The sequence below is a fragment of the Triturus cristatus genome, chromosome 4_2, assembly GCF_964204655.1.
Source record: "Triturus cristatus chromosome 4_2, aTriCri1.1, whole genome shotgun sequence".
NCBI lineage: Eukaryota > Metazoa > Chordata > Amphibia > Caudata > Salamandridae > Triturus > Triturus cristatus.
This window is the reverse complement of record NC_140586.1, coordinates 833,529,057-833,553,833: the sequence shown is the minus strand read 5'-3', so window position 1 is coordinate 833,553,833 and position 24,777 is coordinate 833,529,057. Positions and strand designations below refer to the sequence as shown.

The following is a 24,777-nucleotide window of genomic DNA, read 5'->3' as shown; positions in this document are numbered from 1 at the left end:
TTCATGTGACCACAATGATGCTGATTTCACCACAGCTGAAAGCTGTTGTTCTTTGAGTCTCAGCACTTGGCCAGCTCTCAGAAAAGGGTCATGTGCATACTTTGCCACAGAATCTGCAATAAAATAAGCCCATAAATCAGTGTGATGAATTCCACTGTGAGCTCTGGAGAGGAGTATTTAAGGGGAAGTGCAAAGCTCAGGCTGGCTTTACTCACTGGACACATGATTGGCAGGACAGTGAGCAAAGACGGCCAAGGCAGCACCGGCAGCACAGGTAGGAGGGCGCCCGTCCGCCCGGGTGTCCACTGCACATGTATCCAACTACCCGTGTGGTGGTGTATTTGGGCATAGAAGGGAAGATCAGCGCCCCTGGTACGATGGACCCTAATGGAAGGTCTTTGCTGTGCACCACTCGCCCAGAGAGAGATTGTGACTACAGTGGCATGTTTTCCCAACTGAATATCAGGTTCTCAAGGTTGGCCTGTGGACGGACAATAACGGAACACAGTACAAATTAACATATGAGTCTAACCAGCCCTTTATCGCCGTGACTGCACTCACCCCGCTAGGTAATCTGGTCCTGTGCCAGGCTGAGACTATGCCAACACTTCCACTGATTTCATACAAAATCTGGGTCCATACTGGCTAACCCACATGCCTTGCCAAGTCTGCGGGAAGATCAGAGTTTGCGGGTCTCTCCTCCCAATCGATGCTATGGGAGTTGATGGCTCTGCGGGTGAGGTCCCAGTGGGATTCTACTAGTGGATGCCTCCGTGCGCGCAGACTGAGGAACACATCCTCGAAATTCTGAGTTCCAGACCTACTCAGGCTTGGAAGAGGTAAAGGTGCCACCGCCAGGCTCTCCCACTGTCGTGAGTGAGGCTGGAGCTGGCTTTCTGGTTGTATGTGGGGACCTGGAGCTGTAGGACACCTCACGTCATTGCTGTCATGGACCTGAGTGATATGTAGGTCTCCCAAGCCTGGGCGTGGAAGGCGCAAGCCCCCTGAGTCCAGTCAGGAGCATCACATCCTCTCTCTCCACCTCGAAGAAGCCGGGTGGAAGCTCTGATGTCTAACAAAAGAGGAGATCTAGAAAGACGCTAGAGATAGATCCTGTGTTCTCCTGCATGGAAACTGAAAAAGAAGACTTTGGTACCTTCTGCTGTATTTGAACAGCAGAGATGTTGTTGCCATGGAGACTTTAGTACTGTCTTCTGAATGGAAGTAGATTGTTCTGGATGTGAACAGAGCCTGGGTGTGAAGAGTACTTCTTCCTTTATGGGGACAGAAGTGAGAGACGATGGCGCCTTCTCCTGTATTTGAACAGAAGTGAGACTTTGGTTCCTTCTCCCGAATGGGAATTGAAGTGAGAAACGTGGGTGCCTTCTGGAACCCCAGAGATGGCTCTTTGAACCTGAGGACTTGCGTTCTCGTGGATAAGAACAGAAGTGAGAGCCATCTCTCTGATGGGAATAGTAGAGAGAAACGTTAGTAATCCTTCGCTGGCCCTTTCCAGAGTGGCCCTTGTACCTGGTCTTCAGGAGGGGGTATGCAGAATCTGGAGGCTGCGGGGCCTCCATACACAGCTGGAGAGATTCGTAGGATGGAAACTCTACACAAAGCCCACGTGTGGGATTACAGCCCCCCCCCCCCCCCAACCTATCTGGCCCTCATCGACTTCTATCACAACCTTTGGTCCCAGTGACATTAAACATAAAACGATAAAATTATTTTAAACCGCATTTTACCATGTCAGCCTCTCTAATCACCTCTGAGATGATTTAGGCTTTTTAATTAGTGTCAAAGGTTAAAATGCCCGCACAACGAGGCCTGAATGCCCACTCCAGGACTAGCATTAGCCCCAGGCATGGTGTATGTGCACCTTCCCTGGAACATTGGGGGCTTTGGGCTGAGGACTGAAGGTCGCCAGAACACCCCAGCTCACTTCTCCCTTCCTAACTGCTCACGGGATTTCTCTGCAGCTTGTAATATTCGAATGTTATGCAGAGATGGGGGTGCGGTCTATCTGATAGCGGACTGTGTCCTCTCCCTCCCCTGCTCTAACTACGGGTGGCATAAGTGGCATCTCAGATTTCTACAATAAACCCGGAGACAGTGAGGGAAGAATTGAGGCCTGAAAGAGTCTTAAACGCAGCACCCACACCGGCGCCTGGTGCAAGTCTCACTGTCCGAGGGGGGCAACTTGTACCACACAGAGAACATTTATTTTTGCATTCACATTATTTGCAAGGGTGTCCAAAAAAAGGCCCGTGTGCTAGACCACATATGTTCAATGGTACTGAGCAAGCTTGCCCTATTGGCATGCCATTTTGCACCAGAACTTCCTCTGTCCTAGTACAGATTCTGCTCTCTTCCCTCAGTGCAAATGTCATTTTTGCACATATGAGTCAGGACTAACAACAGTGTAAACGTGCCAGTCACCGATGCACTTCGCAGAGTATACCTGCGCACGCGGCCCTGTCAGCGATGAAATGACCCAAATAAATCAGAGTGAGAGATTCCCCTGATGAGCACTGGACAGGAGTATTTAAGGGGCAGTGCAAAGCTCGGGCTGGTTTTTCAAAGTGGACTCCTCCTTGAAGGGACGGTGCAGCAAAGTCTCCCAGAGCAGCGCGTGCAGCACAGGTAGGAGAGCTTCAGGCGCCATCTTACATGATGGGGCGGGTGCCCACCTGCCCTGAGGTGGGCACAGCCGGGGACAGCCCTCAGATGCGCGCGCGCTCATGGCGACGAGGGTCTCACCTCTCCGCCGGTCGCAACAGATTTCTGACGTGCAGGGCTCGAAAATGTTGTCGATCACACGATGCAATATTTTCATTTTTGAGCTAAAGTCTCTGAAATGCCCCAACAGAGATCGAATTCATAATTGCCTTTTAATTTAATGGTTGTTTTGATGGCTTTCTGTGCTTATCAGTGGTTAAAGTCAAACTACAAATTATGACATTAATAGGAATTACACTGTGAAACGTGCTTTATGTAAATGCACGTCTGTGCGCTGATGGCAGTGTTTTTATATTTATTCATACAGCATAAATTGGCCGCAGTGCATAGTTAAGGCACGTTTGGGGGGTTCGGCTATCTTTACAAGATGCCATTACAGAGCCAGTGGTTATGGTTTAAGTACACCTCAAATAAGAAATATTTTTGTAACATTGCTAATAACTTTGGTGTAATTTGTTGAATCAGGAAAACAATTCGCAGTCCATGCAGCCAGTCTAATTTCTTTATGTGACACTTCATGCACATTTGTAAAGGGGGCTAAAGGAATTTGTAGTGATTAAAAATAATATTTTCCATTGTAAGTCCCATGTGTTCCCTCTCCACAGTAGGAGAGCATGGTTAATGGAAACGTGGCATGTGGGTAGAGTTCCACTCAGAATTGTCCTGTTTTAGGTCTGACCCACAGACGGATTAAAGTCTCTATTGTTGAAGACCTATTGTATCTAATACAATAAATATATACATTGAGTGGGCTTTGAGTCAACCCCTTCCAGTTGCCTGGATGGCTTCTTGACAATATCATTTCCATGCGTCTTATGCCTTTCCTCCCTAGTCTTTGCCTGCCCCGCGATTGGATCATTTCTTCTTTACCATGATGTGACTGAGTGACTTGTGTCCTTCCACTGCTTTCTTAAGAGAACTAATTTTTGTTTTAGCATGGGAGTGCCTGTGTATTTTCTTGCTCTCTACCTCATATGCCTCTCCAACAATCAAATCACCGCCCCCCTCGACAGCTCTCACATTCTTTTCCCACCACTCCCCATGGAGAGTCTTTTTAAACCCCTTCCTGCTCACCCCACCCCAGCTCCCTGTTGTCCCAGTCACGTTCTTTTTTTACGATTTTTTGGGAGGAGGCTGGAGCTGCAATTTCTGAGAGTTTGAGCTATTGGCATTGTAAATGACAATAGCCTAAATTTGCCCAAATGCGAGACCTATTGCATTGCAACTGCTTGTTTTATTTACCTTTCCAAGATGTTGGACTTCTGTCTTGGAGTGCTAAATAAGAACTAATTACTAAAATGTCCATGAAAACGCTTCTCATCAAAGGGGAGGTCTAGCAGAAAATTGCAGCTTTTTTTGTTTCCAAGAGCCCCACTCCATTTGTGTGATGATGCATGAGTGTCTAAAATTCACCACACTGGGTCGCCGTACCATCCTGACATGTAATCTTGCATGGCCTCGTACACACCATCGCATTTTTTTCATGGGTTGCCAATGGTGTTCAGCATTGCTAAACAAGCATTTTTTTTTTTTTTTTGCCAAAGCAGCACAACATTAGCAAAAAGCACTGGCAAAGCCAATAGGTCAGAATTAATTTTAAAAGGTGATGCCAATACAAGTTATTATTTTGTATAATGCCACTCAGTAGTTTTTAACATATTTGTTGGATTGGATTCAAAGGGTTAATATTTTGCAGTTGTGAACAGTTTAAGAACTGCCAGTTGGACAACTAATTCTGAATTTAAAAACAATACTGACTAACTGAGGTTCCCATCGTGCATGGGGTTCATAAGCATTTCGAGAGGTGCTTTAATTTGATTGACTCAACAACTGGAAATTTTGCTCCAGTCGCCACTCCATGATCTGAACGGTTCCAGAGCCCACGCGGTGGAAGAAAATCTTCTGGGGAGCAATGGAACCCCACCTTAACTCCGGGCGGTCAGGGGACATCGTAAACGAGTGCAAAGTGCCTTGGGTAGTACAACAGAGATTTAATCTGCACTAGGTAACCAAGAATCTGTTCGTTAGCTGCAAAAAAAGTGCAAAACACATAAAAAATTGGCAACCTGCAGTGTGTTCTGGGAGCATAAAGACTGGAGCATTCCATGGGAAGAAGGCATGCTGTGGGCACATGACCTGCACTCAGATTCCACCGGCCTTGCACTGGTGTCTCTTCCTTTGGCCACGTGCCATGGTATATCATTGCAAACCCCAAAAAACTCTTAAAATCTTTGTGAAAGATAAGCTATGGTATCAGGATATGCCCAAGACTCTAGACGAACCCGTAGAGAACCCCACATGGTCTCTGAACCCCTACCTCTGGTCCCCAATACCACGACTGCAATAGAAGCAGCCAGAGGAAAGTGAGGGAGTTAGACGACAGACACCGGTCACAGTGGCTTCTTGTAGTTGTTTCACGCCATTCTCCATGCTCTTTTCTAGCACTTGTACAACAGATAAATAACAGTGTAACTTAATCAGGAATTACATATAGTCCAATAATCAGGTAAGGAGGGTTTTGGTTTCTCTTACCAGCCTTCGTAGTTGTGGATGTGAAAACAAACACTGGGGAAGACCAGGAATCCAACTCAAGATCCACGAAGACCGTAGAGCCAAGATGACCAAAAGCAAAAGGTATACCCTCCTCTGCGGCAAAGGAGAACCTGAGAGGAACCGGAAGGAAAAACAAAATGATGGTGCGGGAAAGAGACGCCGGGTGCGAAGTTGTGCAGACAAGCCACAACAACCTTGAAACATTCACAGCCACTGATTTTCTGTGTCGATTGCTTCTTATAGGGTCTGTATAAACCGGAAATGAGCTCCCATCACCCAGAACCTGGCTGCCTGTCAGTCAAGTTTTGGACACCCCCCCCAGGCGTCACCCTTCGGTGTACCAAAACTTCCATAGCCTATGATGGTTTGTAAAGCGCGACTGTAGGGTAAAATGTCGGCCTTTACTGTGATGTACACCTAGAAGCTATTGTGACTGCTGACCAGTATGCATGAAAAAAGGTTTCTTATTCTGAGGAGAAATAATGCTTATGGAAAACATTGAAATTCCTTGAAAAAACATTATGTTGAAGGAACGTTATGTTTATGATGCAACACCCACAAATCTCTAAAATCATTCAGGTAAGGTGAGAAACATACGCCTAAGTCCCCACCAGAGCCACACACATGACCTCACATATGTCAGCGCACACAGGGCATGGGCAACATACTTGTAACTCCCCATCAGAGCACCACACGTGCCCTCACACATGGCAGAGCACACTGGGCATGGGCCACATACTCATATCTTCCCGTCAGAGCACCACACGTGACCTCATGAATGTCAGAGCAGATAGGGCAAGAGCAACATACTCATAACTCCCTACTTGAGCACCACGCATGACCTCACATATGTCAGAGCACATGGAGCATGGCTGTTCGCTTCCAGTGGTTGTGGTGTTGGGCGCTGGCCCTGCTCATTTGCCCAAGCCTTGCACCTAGAAGAGTCTGGTCACTGATGAACTGAGCACTGGGCTCATACTCATAACATCTCACAAGGATATACATGGGTCATGCACATGGTCACGGGAAAAGTTATGGTTGCACTCATCGGCAAATTTTAATAACATTTTTAGGTTTTGCATCGTAACTATATGGTCCCTCTAAACATTTGATCAACCTCTCCTCTCAACTGTTCCGCCTGTGAGGGGGATCATTTTCCTCCGAAATCAATTTCAATCCTCAACAATCAGTTTCCAGTGGAACCATTCCTATAGATTAGAATTTGTAGAATGTCTGCAGAGCATGAGTAATTATTAACACAAAAGTATGTGGGATGCAAGAGTCCCTAGCAACAACACTAAAGATGCCAAACGTGGACCATTGGCGCACTGGCCTTGCTGGCCGAGATCTGTTTGGGACCGCGTAAAGATCTACTTGTGCATAAGGAAGGGTTGAGATCAAATACAATTCTGAGTCTCCAGTGGGCATGTTTTTTTGAGCTTTTGCCTGGACGTTGAATTATTGACACACCAGGGATAGAGGAAGTGACATCACTCATCCTTTGCCATCAGGGAACTCAGAGGGTGGACATGTTATCCATCCTTTCCTCCTCATCTGTTTGATGCTGCGGAGATAGAGAAAGGACAAGTATTGCAAACTAAAGATATCTCGTGTTGCACTAGTAAGTGCAGAGTGATGTAAGTAGGAAGTGGATGGAAATGACCAACTCAGGCTTACTGAGGTGAGGATGTGGTTTATAAAGTGCAAGGAACTGTAAAAGCAGGTGAATTTTATGTAGCAGAGGAGATTTCAGGAGGTGTCAGTGCACTTTACAATAAACAACCCACCGGAGGAGACTCAGGTGTATATATAACTGTTTCGAAGAAAAATGTTCCATTTATTGCAAAAATGTCCATTTGATCAAGGAAAGGGTTGCTAGAGAAATGATAAATGCGAGAAAAAAAGATCTGAGAGCAGGAGAAAAAGCTAGGGGAGAGTCAGACTGGAGATCGCCTCAAGGGGAGTGATGGAGCGTTCAAGGGGTGTTCGAAAAGAAATGTTTTGAGGTTTTTGTCGGAAGATCCTAAGGTCCTGTTCTGGTCTTGTCTCTTCAGGAAGAGAGGTCCAGAGTGGAGGGGACACACCGGAGAAGGACTTGTCTGCAGCTTGGTGGGATTTAAAGTTCTTGGGTTCAAGGCGGAAGCTTCTGTGCTCCTTAGATTTCTTGCCTTATCGGAAATGCGTAGACGTGAATGAAGGTGGGTAGGGAGTGAGATGGTACGGAAGCAGGTAGGTGGGAATCTGGAAACATAGGCACAGTGATGGGGACAAGAGGCATGGGGCATCATTTGTCTGGGGTAGGAGGGCACTGCAGTAACAAGTGGGTCTCAAGATGCTTTTTAAATTGGTCAAGAAAACCCGCGTCCGCGTCAGCTGGGGAGAGTGTCCCAGGGTCTGTGAGCGCAGATTGAAAATGCTCGTCTCCTGGTTCTGTCTGGGCTCTGAACCTCTAGTTTTACTGGGGTTTCTAGGCGTGGCCACTCACATTATGGTTTTTACTCACTGGATAAAAAACAGTTGTTATAAAAACCATTCCATTGGAAATCCCCTAAAAATCTTCATTTGAAGGGACGTTATGGTTAAAATGAAAAGCCTGAACCCCTCTGAAATGTGCCTCTTATAGACAGAGCACAGTAAAAACTCCCCCAATCCACGGCCGACGCCCTCGCCTATGACACCGCCCAGTGTTTCAGAGGCAGCAGCAGATACACAATTTGTTGTGTAGGGCTCTCCACACTTGTATGGCTATATTCTACTGTCTACGCGGCCTTCCAGTGCTTCTGCAAGCTGGATGCCCCGGGCCTGTGTGGACACAGGCAGCCGACAGCAAGAAGATGTGGCTTATTCGTTCAGATGTCGCCTGATCGCTGAAACCAGGTCATTGGTGTCTATTTGCTACCAAGAGCTGATACTCAGAGACAAGCCCAAGAGGTTTCGTACGGCAGGTCGGCGACAAGGTGATGCCTTCTACGGCTCTGTCCATGAGCCTTGGTCAAGCACCATAGCCTGCCTCTCTCTGGGTTACGTTTACTCTCAGTGAGCTGAGGGTCTCCAGGTTTGCAGAATATTCAAAGGGTTCGCGAGGAGTTCAGTCGATGAATAACGTTGACCAATGACACGGGAAGCCCAGATCAGGACCCTGCCATTGTCCACTCTAGGAGTAGTCATTGTTATTATTATCATTAATATTGTTATTTTTGTTGTTATTATTATTATTGTTATTATTACCACTGCAGATTGATTAGAAATATCTAACAGTACTGAACCCAAACAGGGATGTGTCTTTAAGGGGTCTCCAATTAATGCATCATTTTTTAGAGCCAAGGGGGCATCTTGGCATAGAGATAAAAGCTGCATTTGTCCACAGCTCTGTTGTGCTGCAGTGCCCTGGCAGTGGGCGCGGTTACTCCCCACGAGGGCATGTAGAGCCCTCAAGACAGAGGCCAGGTAGAATGGCATTCCTGTGATTGGTGGGATTCCAGGTAGAGCATGGCTTGCCTTGCAGTGCTCTCCCCTTGGAGAAGACCATCCAAAGCCATCGTCAATGAGTCGGAGTTCGATGCAAGTATCCGTGGAACGGATGATGCAGAGGCGGACAGTGAGCCGGAGCAGGTTATGGAGGGGATTCCAGAAGGTGAACAATGAGCAGGACTTTGTGCTTGCAGAGAATGTACCCTGAAGGTTATATGTGCCCTGAAGGTTATATGTGCCCTGAAGGTTATATGTACCCTGAAGGTTATATGTGCCCTGAAGGTTATATGTACCCTGAAGGTTATATGTGCCCTGAAGGTTATATGTACCCTGAAGGTTATATGTGCCCTGAAGGTTATATGTGCCCTGAAGCCAATCTTGAAGAAAGAAGGTGCAGATCCAGCAGATTTAAAGAATTTCAGGCCTATCTCACTTCTTCCAGTGCCAGCTAAGATACTGGAGAAGGAGGTTCAAATACAGCTGGCCGAATTCCTGGAATCCCATAAACTTCTCCACGACTCACAGTCAGGCTTTAGGTCAGGCTATAGCACCGAGACGGCCTTGCTAGAAGTGGCAGATTCAGTAAGGGAGACATTGGACCAAGGGAACTGTGCGATGCTAATGCTGCTGGATTTATCCGCAGCATTTGATACGGTGTCGCACCAGATCCTTCTAGATAGACTGACCTCACTAGGAATAAGGGGAACCACCTTGAAATGGTTCCGTTCCTTTCTGGAAGGACGAGCCCAGAAAGTGTTCCTTCATCCGTATGTGTCCTCTTCCAGCCCCTTGATATCTGGAGTACCTCAAGGCTCGGCCCTGAGTCCATCCCTTTTCAATGTGTATTTGGCCCCGTTGGCCCCGATAATCAAACAATTAGGGGTAAAAGTCATCTCCTATGCTGATGATACTAAGCTTATGTTTTCCTTTAGAGAACACTCGGAGGCGGCATTTACTAACTTCAGAAGATGTTTACTGAAAGTGGCCTCCTGGATGACTGACAATTGCATGAAGCTAAATGCAGAAAAAACGGAGATACTCTTTTTCAACCAACCTTCTCCCCCCGCAGCAGAACTCTGGTGGCCCGCGGAACTGAACCCTCCCCCGTTGCCAGCAACCTCAGCCCAAAATCTGGGATCTAAATTCGATGCCAAATCCCAGATAAGCCAGGTCTCTGCCGCCTGTTTCTGGAAGCTAAAAGCCCTGAGAAGATTCCTGAAGCTAATGCCTATCAACTGTAGAAAGTCAGTAGTCCATGCAGTGGTCATCTCTCAGCTGGATTACGCAAACAGTCTGTACCTTGGAATGCCAGAATATCTGATCAGAAAGCTGCAGGTTATACAAAACGCGGCAGCAAGACTCATTAGGAATGTTCCGTTTCGCCATCACATATCTCCACATCTCCGGAGCCTCCACTGGCTACCTGTAAAAAGACGCATTGAGTTTAAGGCATTAACGTTGGCCTTTAGAGCATCTCGAGGCTCAGGCCCATTATATCTGAAGAAAAGACTTCAGAAATACCACCAAACTAGGGCACTTCGTTCAAACCATCAGGAGCTATTGGTAATCCCCCATTTTAAGAAAGCTAGGATTGGTGGCAGGTCCTTCTCGGTTAGAACAACCATACTATGGAACTCTCTACCAGAACATCTGCGGAAGTCTTCATCAGAACAAATCTTCAGGAAAACCCTGAAAACATGGCTGTTCGACCGGATTTAGTGTTTGCACGCCCTATGACTGCTCTTTCTGCTAGCGCCGGGACACCTCCGTTGGAGGTAGCTGCGCGCTCTATAAATAACAGTAATAATAATAATAAGGTTATATGTACCCTGAAGGTTATATGTGCCCTGAAGGTTATATGTACCCTGAAGGTTATATGTGCCCTGAAGGTTAGATCCACATTTACGATGAGTGTTTATGATGGACGTGCCTTCTGGAGACTACGGCAACAGCTGACCAAGGGTCTTCCTTTTCCACAGCGGTTCATGGACTTCTGAAGAGGGGGTGACCCTACATTGCTCTCTGTCCTCATTGGTGCTGCTGAACCTGACCTGACAGTGTGGGAGATCCACCATCTTCAGGGTGTGGAGACTGACAGGTTGGATCGGAAGGTCCGGGGCGTCATCGCCCAATGAGAGCCAGATGCCATCTGTTGGCCCCAAAGATATTGGCCTGGGCATCATCCAATGATCAGTGACCTTTTTTGCCAAGGAATTTGGCTAAAAAACAACTGATTGCAAATGGGGCAAAAGTTTCCTGTGTTCCCCTGGCGAGGAGAATTTTTCTTGTTCTGGAATGAGTATGTTGAGCATTTACAGAACCTGTCCTTCACTTATGGAGTTTATTACCTTTTCAAGGCCGCTGTTGAGTGGGGTGCACTGTCCTTGATCCGACAGAGTATATATTTATATATTTACTCTTATTTTCTTCTTTTTTTTTTTTGTAACACACTGATATGGCCAATGGTGGGACAGAGCGCTGGACATCGAGGAGACCGGGGAGAAGACAAAACATGAAGAAGAAGAAGTTATTCGATACCAAAAGCGAGAGCGAGAAGCGGGGTTTTAGTTGTTTTACTAATGCTCTGATGTTTATTTGGTGCCGAAGAGGCAATGGAAGAGAGATTTAAACAGAAGAGCCTTGGAGGGTCAGGGAGCTGAGCCCATGTAGAGTATCTCGACGACAACACAGTGATACAGGTCTGCGACGTGACCTTCGGCGTCAGGTCAGGCTGTGACTAGTTTGGAAGGATAAGCCGGAGTTGCCCCACACAAGCTTTGAGTACCAGGCACATTTGATAAGACTTTGCACTCTGCCCTTTAATCGCCACAAATAGCGCTTTGCATCACTCTGCGTCTCGGGGGCGTTACTTGCATATGAAATAGGTGGATCACTGTAAACACCATAGTTTTTGACGCAAGTCCTGATCTACTGAGATAGGTTGAGCTTTGCATCTCCTTGAAGCAGGCACTAACTTGGAAAAAGGTTTTTATTTCTCCCAACATTTTGAATGTTCCATTTGTGCTGCACTGTCCAGCACAGACCCATTCTTAGAATTTTTTTAAAAATTGTGTAGGGAGAGGATTTTGTACTGGAGGGGGAATCCTATGCTAGATAGTACACATGCATCTTTGCACTATGGTGAAAGGTTGTGCATGACACTAGACAGCCTCTCTGTTCACCAGCTGAGGGGAAGTAAGCAGCAGCAGGTTATTTTTAAATACATATAGTTCTTCACAGTTTTTTATGCCCTGCACTACCCGTGGAGCAATCTTGGGTGCTGTGAGGGCTGCTCTAAAAATAATTAACTCTTTGAATGCAATCCTATGTTTGATGGCAGTCAGCAGAGTCTTTTCATTGCTGCAGTGATGTGTTGAGGCAAAGTTGCTTTAAAGAGAAGTTTGCCTTACCTTTCCCGATATACTCCACACCGTCCAGCACAGGAGCGGTCACTCCTACACACTCCCTAGCAGAGTAGGGCAATGTGGATTCTATTAGGAATAATTTCCCAGCTGTGGAACTATGATAATAAAGTTTATTTACAAAGTAAACTCCCAGAATTGATTGTCATTAAGTGCTTGAATAACAGATCCTACGTTAACTTTACTTGGTGGCATTTATTCTATCTACCTCGGGAGGATGATGGGCTGTGTCTGCCCTACCAGGAGGTTGAAGCTATAGCCTACACTTCTCTGCATAGGTATGCAGCCTGCTCAGACAGCTATATTGTTGGTACATGAAGCAAGATGTGACATGGTCAGAAGGTAGTAAAGAGGAGGTGTGTTGTCTGCATACCTGCTCCTTGAGGTGTACAGCCCTCCCCAGGAAATCCTGGACTGAGCAAGTATGTTATTTTGTAAGTGAAACAGTATTTTGCGGTCAGTCGCTGAAGACTGATCAGGGACATGCACTCATTCATCAATCCTAAACTCACACCTTAGAGTGGTTATGACTTATGGACCATCGCAAGACAAAGTGTTTGCTTCAGGGGGTGACCCAGCCAGGAAGTTAGTCCATGTATTCTTCTATTTTGTATTGACTTTGTATTTAGTGTTTTTATGTCAGCATGCTGCTTTCTGGCTTCTTCAGAGCCTGGCAGCACCAGAGCCAGGGCTGCATGTACAGGTTCCTAATAGTTATTCTGATAGGACCCTGGCTCATACACTCCAGCTAATGACATTGTACCATCAAGTGGGCAACAGACAGCTCCTTTCCAATGCAAGAGGGGAAGAGATGCTAGTGGGATCTGTCTCATTGGCTGGTTCCACCTGTCCCGTCAATGTGAACACAGATTAATAATGGCGGTGGTAGGAGGAAGGAGATTTGTAAACCTGTTTGGAAGTTAGATCACTGCCCAGCAATGATCTCCAGAAACCCTCACCCCATATTAACAGAAGGATCTGCTGAGATTGAACGCCTCATTTACAAGCCCTCTGCGCTGCCGGTGCATCACTTGTCTAGCGGCACCGGCGGCGCAGTGTGCCTGCCCATATTTACAAGGCCACTTAAAGACACCGTGCATGACTTTTCATGGCCTTGTAAATATGGGCCTTTTTCACACATTAATCTGTGTGAAAGGGGCATTCCATGGGTGTTGCTGAGGGTGTTCCCATGCAACATCCAGGGAACCTGACACATTCCCAGATTTACAAAGTGTCATAAATCTGGGAACGCGTCAGAATCCTACGCCTCCACAGGGGAGGCATAGGAGTGGCACAACGAGGAAACAATACTTGTTTTTCTCTTTTTTGATGTCACATAGAAAGAGCAAAACACCATTAATGAGTCCTTCCTGCACAACAATAATCATCCCTGCAACGCAGGTACTCTTGCACCATGGCGCAAGGGTGTCTGCGATGGTGCACGCTGCTGTTTGTGCGCCGGCACAGGGGAGAAGGACAGGAATGTGCCATATCTTGTCGATGCAGCTTATTCCTGCCCTTTTATTTGGATGCACGGCAGCACAGCAGGAGGGCTTCCTGCACTGGTGTGTGTCAAAATATAGTAATAGATCTTTACAGTAATATCACTCCAAAATATTTGTATTACTTAAGCCCTGAGAGTAACCCCTTGGCACATATGTGGGAGTCCATTGCCACCATAATGGTCAAAGGTAAGCTCGCCCAAAGGCGCTACACAGAATCAGCGTGCCAGCAATGCTGAAGGCCCTTTACCCAACCACACTCTTCTGGCAATGGCTTTCAACGCGCACAAGGTACCGAGAAGCGGGCATTCGTGTCACTACAAACTCTCATCCCAATAAAAAGCTTTACTTTTCAAAAAAGTTCTCTTGCACGTGAATCTCTTGTCAAACAAGCCAACATGCTGCATGGGCACTTCAGTTCCCCAGGGCATTAAGCATTTTTTATTGCCTACTGCCCTCAACTCCTTACTTGCTCTTGCAAATTCAAGGTCCAATACACACAGCTTTTCTGTGAGTAGTTGTACCTTACTCCTTCTGTTCTAGGTGTCAATTTCTCCTGAATAGTTATGCCTGATTCCCATAGATACCTTTGTTAGTAGTTGTGTCTCGCTCCGGGCTTAGGTGTAAGTTGCGAATGTCCAGGAGTAAGACATGCTTACCTCTAGGACTGTTTCACAAAGCTCTTTTTCCATACCTAGGCACGCCTTACTCCTGGAAATGAATAAGCAAGCTTTTCCTAAACCTGGAGTAAGACTCATCTACTTGCAGGAAATGCTTTGTGGACCCATCAAAGGGACTCGATGAGGAGGTTAGGCTGAAAAGTGGTCATGGAAACCATGGCAGCTACAAAACATTGAATATTTCTAATATGCTGAGCTGTCCACCAATGCGGATCCCCACTCACTGTGCAATTTGTTTCACTTTGTACGAAAAATCCCAATAACTAGACCCTCTCCCCACAGTTTCCAATGACTCTGTGAACGCCGTGGAAGACCATGACCGTCTCCTACACACTGAAGGTGGCCAATGCCCGCTTCGGGGGCTTCTCGAAGCTGCTCTTCAGGTGGAAGGGGAGTATCTACAAGCTGCTCTACAAGGAGTTCTTCGTCTTCATCACCCTCTATGCGATCCTCAGCGTCACTTACAGGTACGTCAACCGCATCCAATTTCTTCTCTTAAAAATAGATTGTAACCTGTTAATATTATTTTTAAATTATTTATTCTATATTGGTGGTTAATGTAAAATTTGAGAACAGGGACGGGTAATAAGTCAGTGTTCATGGCTTTCTTGAGTGGTAGAGGTTTGAACAGTCGATGCATGAACTAGTTAAGGGGCATATTATCAAGGACGGCGTTAAAAATTATCGCCAGTTTGGCGGCAGAAAACTGCCGCTAAAGCGGCGATAATGGGCTTGATAATATGCCCTTGTGAATTCCCATAGAACCCCTTGTTCTGGTGTGAACATGGGCTTCTATGTGAATTCTCAAGGGCATATTATCAAGCTCATTATCGCCGCTTTAGCGGCAGTTTTCTGCCGCTAAAGCTGCGATAATTTTAACGCCGTGCTTGATGATATGCCCCTTAGATGGTCGTCAGAACAGAGGAATTGAATGTGTATTTCATGCATAATGATAATACCCCAAAGGATCTCCATTCGAAGGGTACGTCCTGATGTTGTTGTCGATCTGTTGAATGTCCATAAAAGACCAATGCTCCTCTAGTGATTTCAGCAATAGAATCAGAATTGAAAAGACCCCTGTTTGCATTCTTTGCCTTGATGGGATATGGCTCCCTATTTCCACATGCACACATGTATTCCACATTCCATACATCATCATAACTTACTTCCCGCCATCCCACATACATCCTAATTTAAACAACCCACAAAGAAACACACACTCAAGTGTTTCGCCTTTCCAAAGAAAAAGCCCAAAACAAAAAATCCATAATGTAATCTGCAAATCTAGGCGAGCACGCCTCCTGGCTCCATCACACAGAATGCTTTCATCCCTCCTAGTGGAATTCCCAATCTCCTTCAAAGCTCTACAGCTCCTTCACCACTCCCTCCTCTTCCACTTGACTGTCTGTGATCCAGAACTCTGTCACCACCGGAATAGATACCAAAACCACTAACAACCACATGTTCATCCAAATCCATAATTATGTCCCTCATAATACCTCATAGAACCACCTTTCCACAACCATCCAAGCAACCTTGACAAAATGATGCTCAGTTGAAATTCCAAATCCTACAATCCGATATCTACCTTCATAGGAAAATACTACCACTACTCTCAAGGGTACTGACCTTCTCGTGTGTTAAGTTGAGGTGGTAAACATTTCTCAGATGCTGCTTTTTGGTTCACAGAGGTTTATTCACGAGAAAAAGGATAAGCCATGTGAGCTAAAGACCCACCATACGAGCTCCACATCAGCCAACTCGCAACTGCTGCCCGTTCATACATCCGCATCAACATTCACACTGGAGCCCAGAAATCACCCACACACATTCCACTCATATCTCATTACAACCTACTTCAACTACTGTGGTACCCGAATAGTGTAGCTAAGATATTGTCTGATATAAATATTGTGTCCTAAATATACTTAACAAAACTATCTCCCCACTGAAGTTAATAATTTAATATCTAAACCAAATGGGGCAGTAATTTTGCGATTGATATTTAGGACACAACATTTATGTCAGACGACATTTTTGACCAGGATATTATGACAGGTGTCCTTTCCTGCACAAAAACAATCCTGCTTGCAACAAGGGTGCCTACATTGGCACTAGGCAGCAAACTGTGTGCCAGTGCAGGGAGGAAGGACTGTCCTTTCATATTGGCGTAGGGCAGCGCAGCAAGAAGACCTGCAGCTCTGCCCTATGCCAATTCTTCGTAACTAAGGCCCACAGTGGTTTCAGGAATCTGGCTCTAAGGGGTAAGGATCCCAGGTCCAGGGAAAAGCTGGTCAAGTACACAGGGTACTAGGTTCAATGCCTATTTACCTTGACATCATTATTCCACACCTTGGGACAGAACTGAATACGCCTCTCCCACAGGAGGCCAGTATGACGTGGCAGGTACCTGTCCACATAGGCAAGATGCGGCCGAGTGGAAGAAGAGGATAACATGTCCAAGGTGGGGAGCTAGCACTTCAGCCTCTATCTGGAAGCACAGTCTGGACTGAAGGGCAGGTTGGAACACGAGGCGGCTGGTGCATGAGGGAACAGGCGGCCTCATGGTAACAAGCATGAGCAATGCAATTGTTCTCGCATTTGCGAGGGTTTCAGCTAGTGGCATTCTAAATGACAATGCCTTTTATTTATGTGTTGGTTTTGTAAAACAGATAAATTAAAGGCATTGTTATTTACAGTGCCAATAGCTTGAACTCTCGCTGATGCGAGACCTATTAAGCAACGTGTAACTGGATTTGCGCCCGGTTGCAGCCATTGTTGTCACGACCATAGAACCAGTGAGAGTTAGGAGAAAATAAAACCACAGTTATGCACTGCTAAAAATCAAGACGTTAGTAGAGAACATCTTAATGACAGCAGTGCATAATTCTAGTTTTCTTTTCTCCTAACTTTCACAATGCATGCAGCCTTCAAATACCAAGCAGTGTGGGGGCAGCTTGCTTCAGCACTGGTATGCAGAGTCGTGCTTTGACAAAGATTAAACAAGCATTTACAATGCAATGGTCTCGGCATTGGTAAAGTTAGAGCTATTGGCATTGCTCATGACATTATTTTTGTTTATGTTTTTGTTTTTAAAACATTTAAAGGAACGGCATTGTTATTTACAATGTCAATAGCTTAATCACTCTCAAATGCGAGACCTTTTGCATTTGCACTCACACACAGAGCCACACACACACAGCCACCCACACACAGAGCCACCCACACACACAGAGCCACTCACATAAAGCAACCCACACACAAATAGAGCCACCCACAGAGCCACCTACACACACAGTTACCCACACACAGACAGAGCCACCACGCATAGAGCCACACACACAGAGCCACACACACAGAGCCACATACACAGAGCCACACACACAGAGCCACACACACAGTGGCTTCCACAAACCTTCCAGCACCTGTGACGAGATTAGCAATAAATCATCAAAATGCAAGTTGGGCGGCACACTACTCTAAGCACAGCTGTTTAGTTTACGCGTTTTAAGCCACACCCTTAATTACATTGACGACTCCCCTTTGAGAACCAACCCCCCACGCCCAATCTTTCATCCCACTTAAAGCCCTGCCTGTAACCCTTAAATTTCAACACTGGAGAATACAGGGTTACACAGAGTAGTCCAGCAGGCTCATGAAAGAACTTTTGACGGCACAAGTCGGAAAACAGAGGTAATTGCTGTTTACGACTTGTCCTGTCTGCATTCATTAGGTTACATTTAAAGTTGTATGTGTATATTACCTTTAGACACCTCAAACGCAAAAAAAATGGCTGAGTCATCATAGTTCTTCTAAAAGAGTAAACTGTATTTCTTTTTTTTAAATAAAAACGTAGAGTAGTTCCGGGGGCGCCGTGCGCATGTTCAAGCAACCGGCTGGCCGGTATGGCGGCCGTCTGTCGCTCCGCCTGTTTGCCTACCCCGGCTCGAGAGCTCGCGTCCGTGCAGCGACAGCTGCGGCCCCCGCGCTCCGTGTGTGTGTTGTAGAGGCTGGTGCAGCTGTCTCTCCTGTGTGCCAACACCACCAGTCCTCGCGCGCAGAGACACGCACACGCGGCCTCCTCCGCTTCATGAATATTCATGCGGATTCGTACGGTACTAGCAGCCGTCTCTATAGGCACACTGCTACTGCGTCTTTATTACAGTGTAACACGCAATAAGGCCACTAGGTGTCACTGTTGCTGCCAGTATTGTTTGCCTTCGCGTCATTCCTGTGGCTTTTTGAAACTTCGATCTTTTGATTAGGAAAGCACAAACTTCTAATCAAGTCGGCAATATTTTCGTAAATGTCAATAATTCCGTATCGCCACCCAATGTCGTGTGCATTATGCACTGGATGCTCATTAGAAATTGAATTAACACCAGAATAATAAACAGTTTAATTAAGGCAGTAATGTAGAAAGTCCGGTACATTTAACTGTTACAGTTCTCCGTTCTATTCAAATCTGTATAAACAAGGCAGCACTCGTAGAGTGAAAAACAAGTAAAGAGGGCACCGGAAGACACCACCGCCTTTCTCCGAAGCAGAGCAGAAATGCCTCGGAGAAACGCAGCGTCCTTTTCGGATTCGGGGGCGTGTTTTGCTGTTGTCTCCTCCCTGAGACTTCTCGCAAAAAACACGCCCCCCGATCCGAAAAGGACGGGGCCTAATAGGAATGACTGACCTCTTCTCCAATGGCTGGCCAGCATTCAAGAGGCCAGCCAATGGAGAACAGGGGAGAAGAGGGGCGGGTTCAAGCCCCTCTTCTCCAAGTCATTAAATCTCGGAGCGAGACTGCGCAAGCGCAGCCTTCGCAGCCGAGACCTAAAAAAGAATAAAAGTACCAGATAGCAAAGTCTACAATCAGAACTGGTAAGCAGCAGTTTGTGCACAAAAATGGTGCAAAATCATGTTTTCATTAACCTACGCCTCTCTCTCACACATGCTGCAATGGCGCTGAGAGAAAATCGGGCAAAGGGGGGTGCTGGGAGACGGGAATGATTTTACAACACAACCGGCTGTTGCAAAGCATTTAACTTGTGTCCCTGCTCTGCTGTAGCGCTGAGCAGTGGAAATGCGATTGTGCATGCACTGCAGTTTCACATTTTCATGTGTACTGGTGGCAAATTAAGCGGGTGCCCGTGTTCATATGGAAGCAGGCGCCTATGTTGTTAATCTTAAAGTGGGTGCTGTGCTGAAACCTAAAGCATGGTGCCCAGGCGAAGTAACGGAGACGAGGGACTACGAGCCGCGGGTACCATTAGTGAGTTTGTGGTAATTTCGGAAGCCGCGCATAACAAAAGAATTAAGTGGCTGCCGTTCTCGAGCCTGAAGGTGCCTCAAGCACATTTTAAAAGCCTTTGCAGGAAAGACGTGTCGGCAGTAGTACAAAATAATTAAGGAAAATAGTGCTTATGGACTAAATAAACATACCGTGTAACCACACAAGTAAAAAGTCCAGTCCTCATGGGAGGTTACAAATGCAGACAAGGCATTACTAAAGAGGGAATAACAAGCCTATTAACAAATCAGCAGCAACCATTTAGAAAGGACAGCAACAGGAGCCAATTAAAAAGATGGGCAGAGCTTCAGGTCCATACCCGAGTACAGCATGTCTCACAGAGCAGAGCATGCCCTGCCCAGGCTCGACCTAAAAAGGACTCAGTTTCCTATACTCCCCAACCTTTCTCACTAGCTCCTCAAGCCAGAGACCAAAAAGCATTTGGACCAGAAATAGGACCTTTAACATCACAGGGCATCGTTTTGATTCCAGTGGGTGGTTTATGAAGGCAGTGGAGGCCTGGTGCTCCCCACCAGCCCCCCAAAGCAGCAGCCCACCCTCGGCATCAAGTGTTTCACGCCGCAGCGGTAGGACATTTCTGTCAAAAGTGTTTCGCTGACCCATAGCATCATTTTTGTTTCTGATCCTCAAACCAACAAATCAGGTGTCTTGTGCACTAGGGGTTTTCTCCCTCTGCATGGGAAACATTGGTTATTTTTCTTGCAGAGCAAAGTGGCACTCTGCAAGAAACATATCCATTGGAACGCCCACCGTGAATAGGGTTACATGACAGATCAATTGATCAGAGATTAGCTGATAGTACAATGGCCCAATAAAAATACAAGGAAGGCTGAAGGTACCCAAAAATACAACACTGTATTCTATTCCTACTGAGAAGCTGGTGAAAGATTCTGGTAAGTGCATAAATGGAACAGACCAATTACAAGCTTAACGGGGTGCAGAGAGGAATAGTATTGTGTAGAGGAGCAACAAGAAAGTTTTGGAAAGATATAGAGACCCAGAGAGTATTTCTTGGATAGTGGGAAGGAAGTGGCATCAATGGTGGATTCTGGGTCATAATTCTAAGGTAAGTGGTTCAGGAGACCTGGCTGTAAACTCTACTTCAGCCTGGGCCCAAGTGCATCTAAATAAATGTGGTACGGAAGGACCTACCAATCTTTGGGAGGGGGCGCCGGTATGATTTGCATGTCATGTTAGATCATCATGCAACCAAGCAAGTCCTGGTAAGTGAAGAAGGCTGGTAAGGAGATATCTTGAGCGCAGCTGAAGGGTGTTTGAGAATAAGCAAAACCAAAGTTGGCAGGGTATGCCCAGATGTGGGTCCCTTGCTCACTTTGCCACTGGATTCAAGCTAGCCTGGCTGAAGAGGGCTGTTAGCCCGAAACCGGTCCCAGGATGCTTGTTTCTGGTCCAGGGAAGGCATGGCTTGGCAGTTTGGGCTGGACTGTTCCCATGAGGCACAGGGTCAGACTGATTTGCATATAGCTGTGTCTGAATTAGGGTGGCAAAGTGAGCTAAAGAATGATGATGGATTCAACCCAGATCTGTGACTGGGGGTGAGTGTTTGAAATGTTTCAGCACTCCTTCCATCATCTCCTTGTGTTTGCTTTGTGTGCCCTAATTTGGCAGAGTATGCCCAGACGTGGGTCCCTTGCTCACTTTGCCACTGGATTCAAGCTAGCCTGGCTGAAGAGGGCTGTTGGCCTGAGACTGGTCCCAGGATGCTTGTTTCTGGTCCAGGGAAGACATGGCTTGGCAGTTCGGACTGGGCTGTTCCCATGAGGCACAGGGTCAAGACTGATTTGCATATAGCTGTGTCTGAACTGGGGTGGCAAAGTGAGCTAAAGAATGATGATGGATTCAACCCAAATCTGTGACTGGGGGTGAGTGTTTGAAAAGTTTCAGCACTCCATCCAGTCAGTCAGTCAGTCAAAAGTACTTTATTCGGTTAATTAAAACCATAAAAGCATTCTATACACAAAATTTAAATTGATATAACATTAGTTAGTAGCAAAGATATTACACTAATTATAAACATTAAATGATCAAGGACAGACAATCTAAAAAGTAACATTAAAAAAAAACTTAACTCGTTAAAATTAATTAATGTAAACTAGATCGTAAAAATCATTCTCATTTTTTTCCTCCTTATTCTAACTGCTGCAGTAAGGAAACTCACTATGCTAAAAATCTCCCAGACATTGGGCAGCATCTGTAAATACATAAGTGCTGGTTTTACTTGTAAAAAGCCAGAATTGGGAGGATAAAACGCTTCTGAATGTGCAAAAAATGCTCACAACAGAAAAGCAAATGCAATGTGTCCTGGGTGGAGAAATTATCACATGAACATACTCCCAAGTCCTCCACCCTTCTCCATCGCGGAGGGTCGGCAAGGAGAAAATGTAGCTGATTCAGCCTGAATCTTACCAGAAGAAAGCAGTGGTTAGAATTAGTTACCACATTCAGATAAGGTTCAATTGCACAAGACGTTTTTAGCAATTGGTGGGCACGTACAGTTGGTTTTACCAACTCCCTTTCTTCTCTTGCCATATAAAAATAAGATTTCTTCACCCACTGCATATCACCCTTTACTAATTTATCTGGTGAATTAAATAACTCTGGCTGTCCCAGTTTCACTGCCAGCCTTTTGACGTGACTCAACCGGGGGATACTACTCACTCGATCTAGAGCCAAACAATCTCTCATAACTTCACGATTCGCTGCGCCATGGTTTGTTGTTAGGTTGGGAATAAGGGTCTCCTGGTCGGTCACAAAATACAAATCTTCCGAGTATAGAAGAGTAATACAATGTATATGTCGAAATCAACTCATAATATAGGGATCTACACGTTGCTCACCTGGAATGTGCGAGGGCTGGGGGCAATACAGAAGCATCACCGCATCCACGCATACCTCCTTCGTCACAAAATCCACATCGCATTCCTACAAGAATCCCACCTTGTTGAGTCCGAAACTCACAAACTACGCAAGAAATGGAGGGGACAATTATACTCTACAACTTATTCTGCTTTTGCCAGAGGCGCCACTATCTGGGTCAGACATGGGGTTCCGTTTCTGGAAGTTGAACGTAGGATGGATGACCAGGGACGATACAGTAATTTTGGGCAGCATCTACGCCCCAAATTTTGAACAGGAGCTGTTTTTTCAGCGTCTGGGGAGGCACTGACGGACTGGGATGGTATCCCTTGGATACTAGGAGGAGACTGGAATGCCGTGTTAAACACTGCTTTAGATAGATCACACCCCCCCCCCCCGCCAGGCGCTAACACGAAGAGGGTGGCTACACAGTTCCAGACATGGGTTGCGCGGTGGAATCTGGTTGATATTTGGCGCCGCCTCTCCCCTACTTACAGGGAATACTCCTTCTATTCGTATGTACACGACCTACACACAAGGATTGATAGGTTCCTGGGCTCTAGCTCTGTCCTCACTCGAGAACAGCTTTCCACTTACTTGGCCAAAAACCTTCTCGGACCACTGCCCTCTTACACTGACGCTGGCTTGGGGAAGGGTGCCCACCCCGGTCCCCACCTGGTCGCTGCAGCCACAGATCCTGGAGGATGCTCCCTTTCGTACACACCTAGCTACCGCCCTCGCTAATTATCGAGCCGAAAATTGGAATACAGCCTCATCAAATCTGGTTGACTGGGACGCCATGAAAGTAGTAATACGGGGGCGGCCATTGGGCAGCTGGTAGGAGCCAGGCAGGAGATACATCAACGGTTAAGGGACATAGAACAACGCCTGAATGGGCTGGAGAAGGAGGCCGTGACTGATCCGGATAAACGTGCGGCGCTGCAGGAGGCTCATATAGATCATGCGTCCACCCTGGAATCCCTGAGAACAGTGGACTACAGCTCATTTATTAGTCGTAAACACTCTGAGGCGGATAGATCCCGACCTTTATTAGCTCAATTGATTGGGGACAAACCAGAAACGCCAGTCATCACTAGTGTACGCACACCTGAGGGCCGACTAGTACATACACAACAAGAAATCAATGTCGCTTTTCACTCCTACCTTGCAACACTCTATGCCGCGCCACCATCGGTGGAGGAACACTCAATTACGGACTCCTTTCCCGTAATCTCAAATGATATACGCACCACTATCGATGGCCCCATTACGCAAATGGCAATTAAAGGCCTAAACAGTAATAAAGCGCCCGGACTTGACGGCCTGCCGGTCGAATTCTATCAGACCTACTCGGAGTCCCTGGTGCCCATGCTGGACTCTGTATATAAAACGGCTTTTAAGAGTGGCCGTCTACCGCGATCTACTATGCAGGCGCTGGTTACGTCCATACCGAAGCCAGGCCGGGATAGTACTGAAATGGCAAATTATAGGCCCCTGTCCTTGCTGGCAACAGAGTACAAAATTCTGAGCAAAGCTCTGGCTAACCGGATCCAACCATTCATTCATAAGCTCATTCATTACGATCAATGCGGCTTCTTACCGAATCGAAGCACCTCCCTGAACATCAGGAGACTGCATTATGCCATGACTGCCACTCCCGCTGACTGTCCCTTGGCCGGTTGTATAGCGCTAGACCTTCGACAGGCTTTTGTTCACTTTCCTGGGACTTCCTGTTCGCAGTACTGAAGCAGTTTGGGTTCCCAGACTCCTTCCTCAAATGGGTAAGGCTACTTTACACGCTGCCCACTGCCAAGGCGCGATCTGGTCAGTACATTTCAGAGGAATATGCTATCCATAGGGGCACGAGACAGGGGTGCCCCCTCTCCCCTCTCTTGTTCGTGCTGGCTCTAGAACCACTGACATTGGCGCTGAGAGGCTCAGCGGACAAACTGGGCATTCCTTTGGAGGGCACGGACCATTTGTTGCCCGTATATGCAGACGACATTTTATTGATCCTACGGAGCCTCTCGGCTGATAACGCCCCGCTCCCTGAGATATTTGATACATTTGCACGTTTATCTGGTTTAACCATAAACCCTGGGAAGTCAACAGCCTATTTCTTTCACGACACCCCGGATATTTCCCAACTGAGGTTTGGAGAATACACGCTGCCGGTGGCCCCTATCACCTTCAAATATCTGGGTGTATACATATACAGGACACAAGCG

The 24,777-nt window shown here is 46.5% G+C and overlaps 1 protein-coding gene across 2 annotated transcripts in view; it reads left to right on the top strand.

The window, feature by feature from the left end:
* The first annotated feature begins 202 nt into the window (after nt 1–202).
* Nucleotides 203–24,777, top strand: part of BEST4 (bestrophin 4) — a 141,462-nt gene continuing 116,887 nt past the window's right edge. The window contains exons 1-2 of one of the 2 annotated variants that reach the window (XM_085602800.1): nt 203–274; nt 14,653–14,837. In XM_085602800.1, the coding sequence (XP_085458926.1) occupies nt 14,686–14,837 (152 nt within the window). In that variant the 5' untranslated portion in view covers nt 203–274; nt 14,653–14,685. Of the gene's footprint in view, nt 275–2,431; nt 2,647–14,652; nt 14,838–24,777 lie in introns of those variants that run through there. The other variant, XM_085602799.1, reaches the window with a different exon arrangement.